This window comes from Acanthisitta chloris, unplaced genomic scaffold (assembly GCF_000695815.1).
Source record: "Acanthisitta chloris isolate BGI_N310 unplaced genomic scaffold, ASM69581v1 scaffold17562, whole genome shotgun sequence".
Taxonomy (NCBI): Eukaryota; Metazoa; Chordata; class Aves; order Passeriformes; family Acanthisittidae; genus Acanthisitta; species Acanthisitta chloris.
In genome coordinates, this window is record NW_008660111.1 from 38,845 (window position 1) to 43,172 (window position 4,328).

General features: G+C 41.1%; 1 protein-coding gene across 1 annotated transcript in view; it reads right to left on the reverse strand.

Moving 5' to 3' along the window:
• SLC17A5 (solute carrier family 17 (acidic sugar transporter), member 5) overlaps positions 1-3,517 on the reverse strand; it is a 19,931-nt gene extending 16,414 nt beyond the window's left edge. The window contains exons 1-2 of the mRNA XM_009069705.1: positions 3,463-3,517; positions 599-795 (exon numbers count right to left, since the gene is read on the reverse strand). Of these exons, the coding sequence (XP_009067953.1) occupies positions 599-795; positions 3,463-3,517 (252 nt within the window). The remainder of the gene's footprint in view (positions 1-598; positions 796-3,462) is intronic.
• Between the last annotated feature and the right edge of the window lie 811 nt (positions 3,518-4,328).

Sequence of the window (4,328 nt, forward strand, 5' to 3'; positions counted from 1 at the left end):
TAAGATGAGATCCATGCAAGCCCAAATTCACAAAGCTGGGAAATGTTATAAAAACACTTTTTTCATATCCAACGGTTCTGTTCAGCTAAGAAATGTGATTTTAAGGATGACTGGAAGGGAAGTCAGAGATAAAAGATACAAAGACAAAAAGCATGATCTGGAAAGAGATCAAAGAAATAAAGACAAAAATATTACATGTTAATTTGTAATGAAATTTTGTGCCATTATGACTGCACAAAGAACAGGCAAATACGGATAGTGGTGCGAGCTCTGATGCAGATATAACAGTAACAATTGATCACTGGCATATAAAACAGTGAGTCACAGCAGATCTACAGCGTCAGATTAGCCAATTTTTAAGGAATAGCACAGAAAGGAGGTACATAAAAAACCCGACCTTGAGCAGAGCATTTCTAAATTAGTTAGTCATTTAAGGCTATTAGTTTTCAGAACAGCTTTAAAAAAACCCCAGTGAAAAGACCATCTAGTAAAAAGCATCCTGTTCTCTTACTACCCAAGTATGATTCTATCAGTCACAGGCTTCTGCTAAAACCACTTTTACATGCCACATCACAGGACAATATGTCTGAGAGCTCACCGTTGTGTTGCGAGGAACATTGGAGGTGGAAGAATGCTCTGGACACACATTGGATGTTGCATTCTTTGCTAAGCTTGTGTTGGGTTCTACCATATCCACCAGAGCAACACTTAGGTTGACACGTAATGCATACAGCAGGAAGAACCCCAAACAGGACAGGAGTGCTAGATTGTAGCGAGCTGAGCAGCATGCAGGGACTGAAACGACAGCAAATGAAAAGCATTTGTTTTAACAGAACCTAACAAAGTAAGAACAACTGATCGGTTTTTACTAATGTTCTCAGAAATTTTAGGGTAAGAGAAAAAAACAGGCAAGGTGACAAGCTTATTTTTCTTCTTAAGGGGTTTATTCAATAGGGGAAGAGGCTGAGGGTGGTTGATAAAAATAAAAAAGGCCACTTTTGTATTGATGTGCAAGACAAACATAATCCCAGTTTAGACAACTGGCAGCTACCCGCACAGGAGCAGGAGCTGCAGGGGAAGTGTAGTGTGTGGTCTGTGGAAATGGATTTAGAAACATAGTTGCAAAAGTCCTCTCCAAAATACTGTAATATTTATTCAAAGTAGAACTTCACACTAAAAAAATCCTAACCCAAATTAGAATAGAATCATCAAAGTTGGAGGAGACCTCTAAGATTATCAAGTCCAACCATTAACCTGCCACTCTGCTGGAACTCCTAAACCCTAAACCATATCCTCTAGCATCAGATCCAGACACCTCTTAAACACTTCCAGGGATGGTGACTCCACCACCTCCCTGGGCAATATTCCAGTGCCTGAACACCCTAACAGGGAAAACATTTTTCCTAACATCAAATCTGACTCTCCTCTGTCTCAGCTTATGGCCATTCCCTCTAGTCCTCTCCCCACAGCCATGGCAGGAGAGACCATCCCTTACCTCTCTACAACCTCTGTCAAGTAGTTGTAGAGAGCCTTGAGGTCACCTCTGAGTCACCTCTTCTCAAGGCTAAACAAACCCAGTTCCCTCAGCCCTTCTTCATATGACCTGTTCTAGACCTTAGTTAGTGGGAAGCCTGTCATATATATGAACAACATATACTCTTAAAGTAGTGCTAAAGAACAGTCAGTGACTGCAATTCCAGGCTGTTATCTAGGTCAAGTTTTCCTTCTATAAGTTTGCTTGCAAGAGAGTATGCATTTGCTGACAGCTGCCAGAGAGAATTACCAGAAAGGGGAATGGCAAACACTGCCGTGGCACTGAGAAACAGTTAAGTTTCCCAGTACAACTCTCTTGGCCACCATACAACAATGACAAAGGAAAATGAGTCTTAGATTCAGCATAAAATCTGTGTTGTGACATTAAGTCAACTCTGTCAGCTGTTTAAACACAGATATCAGACTTTGCACTGTAACACAGCTACTGATTTCCTCCTGCATTTGGCAGAGATCATTCATCAGTGCCAGGAGATTCGGATCAGAGCTGAGCTGTAACAGTTTACAGCTCTGCAGATACTCTTCATGAACTGGGAATGCCTGAAACTCACTGAGCAGAAATGTCAAGTTGATGAGAAACTACTTGAAGAATCTGCTGAATTTACAAATACTTAGGGGGTAGAGTTTTCCCTCTTGTGAGGGAACTATGGTACTAATGGAAAATTTTATAACCTGGACATCTGAAACACTGGGAAGGCTGGGGATCAGCACCTGCAGATATGACATCAGTCGACAGTGATCTCATCTTTCTCTGACTATTCAGAATTCAAATGATGAATAGGACAAGTACATCTATGAACAACAGGACTGACTGGAGCTTCATCTGCTCCTGCCATATGCCACTTGACTAGATTCTCTGATCTACAGTAAGAAACAAAGAGCATGCCCTGTGGGCAAGTTGACTAGATACTTTTCCCTTGCCATGAACTTCCCTGAAACAAGGAATGAGCCTATGCAATTTTATTATTTCAGTGGGGACACCGACAGAGCCCTTCTGCAAGACTGCTTTTCATTAAATTAGCAGAACTTTCCCATTTTTGGAGTCTCTAACCCTGACAAACTTTGTAAGATGCTCATTATGGCTACATATGTTGTTAAGATGACACACAGATACTGTGTTCATTTAATAAATGAGCAATAAATTAGGTTATTGTATAAACATGCAAAACCCCTTCCAGACCTGCAGTAATTGCAAGTCTTGCCTCAGCACCATTTGAAAAAGACATACCAGATTTTTAAATGACATGAAGGAGAGCAGCCAAGGTTTTATTGCTTACTTTAAAAACAATAGGCACCAAGAACAGGAAGTTCTTACCATACAGAAACTGGTCAAGCAGCTTCATTGTCCTTTATTGTTGCTTAAAAAGCTACTTGCCTTAAGTAGAGAATGTATTGTCACATAATTTATAACAATGAATATAATTACAGGTAAAGCTATTTAACCATTCCACTTCTTGCATTTGCTGGGGTTAGACAATAGTAACAGAAGGCTGAATATCACACTGGTGATGTAACCCCTTTGGGAAATGCAGATTAACTGGAACATCCATTACTCTTCCTCTAGAAGACTCTTACTGGTATACACCTTGTCTGGAGAGCAAGCTCCACAAAACAGATGTGCAGGAACTTAAGATCACTAATGTTTTTTTTCAACTGTAAATAGTTAATGATTAAAAACCTAACAAACATATACATCTGAAAGTCTGGAACAAATAGCTGCTAAATTATTGTTTCCTTGTCATTCCACTAAGTGCATCTGCAGTACCTAAGAATGTTAGACCAGGTTAACAGCACAGAGGATTCCAGATGTGTTTCCATCACCCACCTCTTCAAGAAATTGCCATAATCAAAGAGACAGACACTCACCCTCCTGAAATTGAAGGCAGCTAACCAATATGTTCAAGGTCTTACCTTGACTAGCAGTCTTCAGTCCTACATCTATAGTTAATTCTGATTCCAGTGGCATGTTTTAGAATACTGCAGCTATAACTGAAAAAGATTCTTTAACGGCAGTTAAAAAATAGGTCTGTGCTGCAAGTTGCACAGTTTAGGCAGTTAAAGGAAGTTGCTGTTCTGCTGTATTTATCCTTGTGGGTGAGGTGAACCACCTCCAACTGGAGCCTGATGCATTGTGCAAACTTAAGAACATATTGCTTTGGTAAATTTCCCTCTTTTGGGCACTCTTAAGTCATTGTGTGTATCATCTTCCCTTGATGCAGTTACTTATCTGCCAAGTAGGTTAGAGCATTTTTGCATGGCATGCTGAAGAGACTAAACATCTTACTTTACCCTTTACAGTTTGTACCTTCTGGGGCACAAAACAGCACAGACAACCCTCTATACACACCAGTTCTGTTGTTAAGCTCTGAACCCATAAGGAGTCTCCTGTCCCTCAATTATCATAGGGTCATCATAGAATTTTAGGGGTTGGAATGGACATTACAGATCATCTTGTCCCAATCCCCCCTGCCAAAGGTAGGGGCACCTCCCCACCAGACCAGGTTGCTCAAGGCTCATCCAACCTGGCTTTGAACACTGCCAGGGTTGGGGCATCTACTACCTCCCTGGGCAACCTGTGCCAGTGTCTCACTACCCTCACAGGGAAAAACTTTTTCCTGATATCTAAATTTCCCCTCTTTCAATTTACACCCATTACCCCTTGTCCTATCCCTGCAGGTCCTAACAAATAGTCCCTCTCTAGCTTCCCTGTAGTCCCTTCAGATACTGGAAGGTTTCTCTGGGGTCCCCACCACAACCTTCTCTTCTCCAGGCTAAAT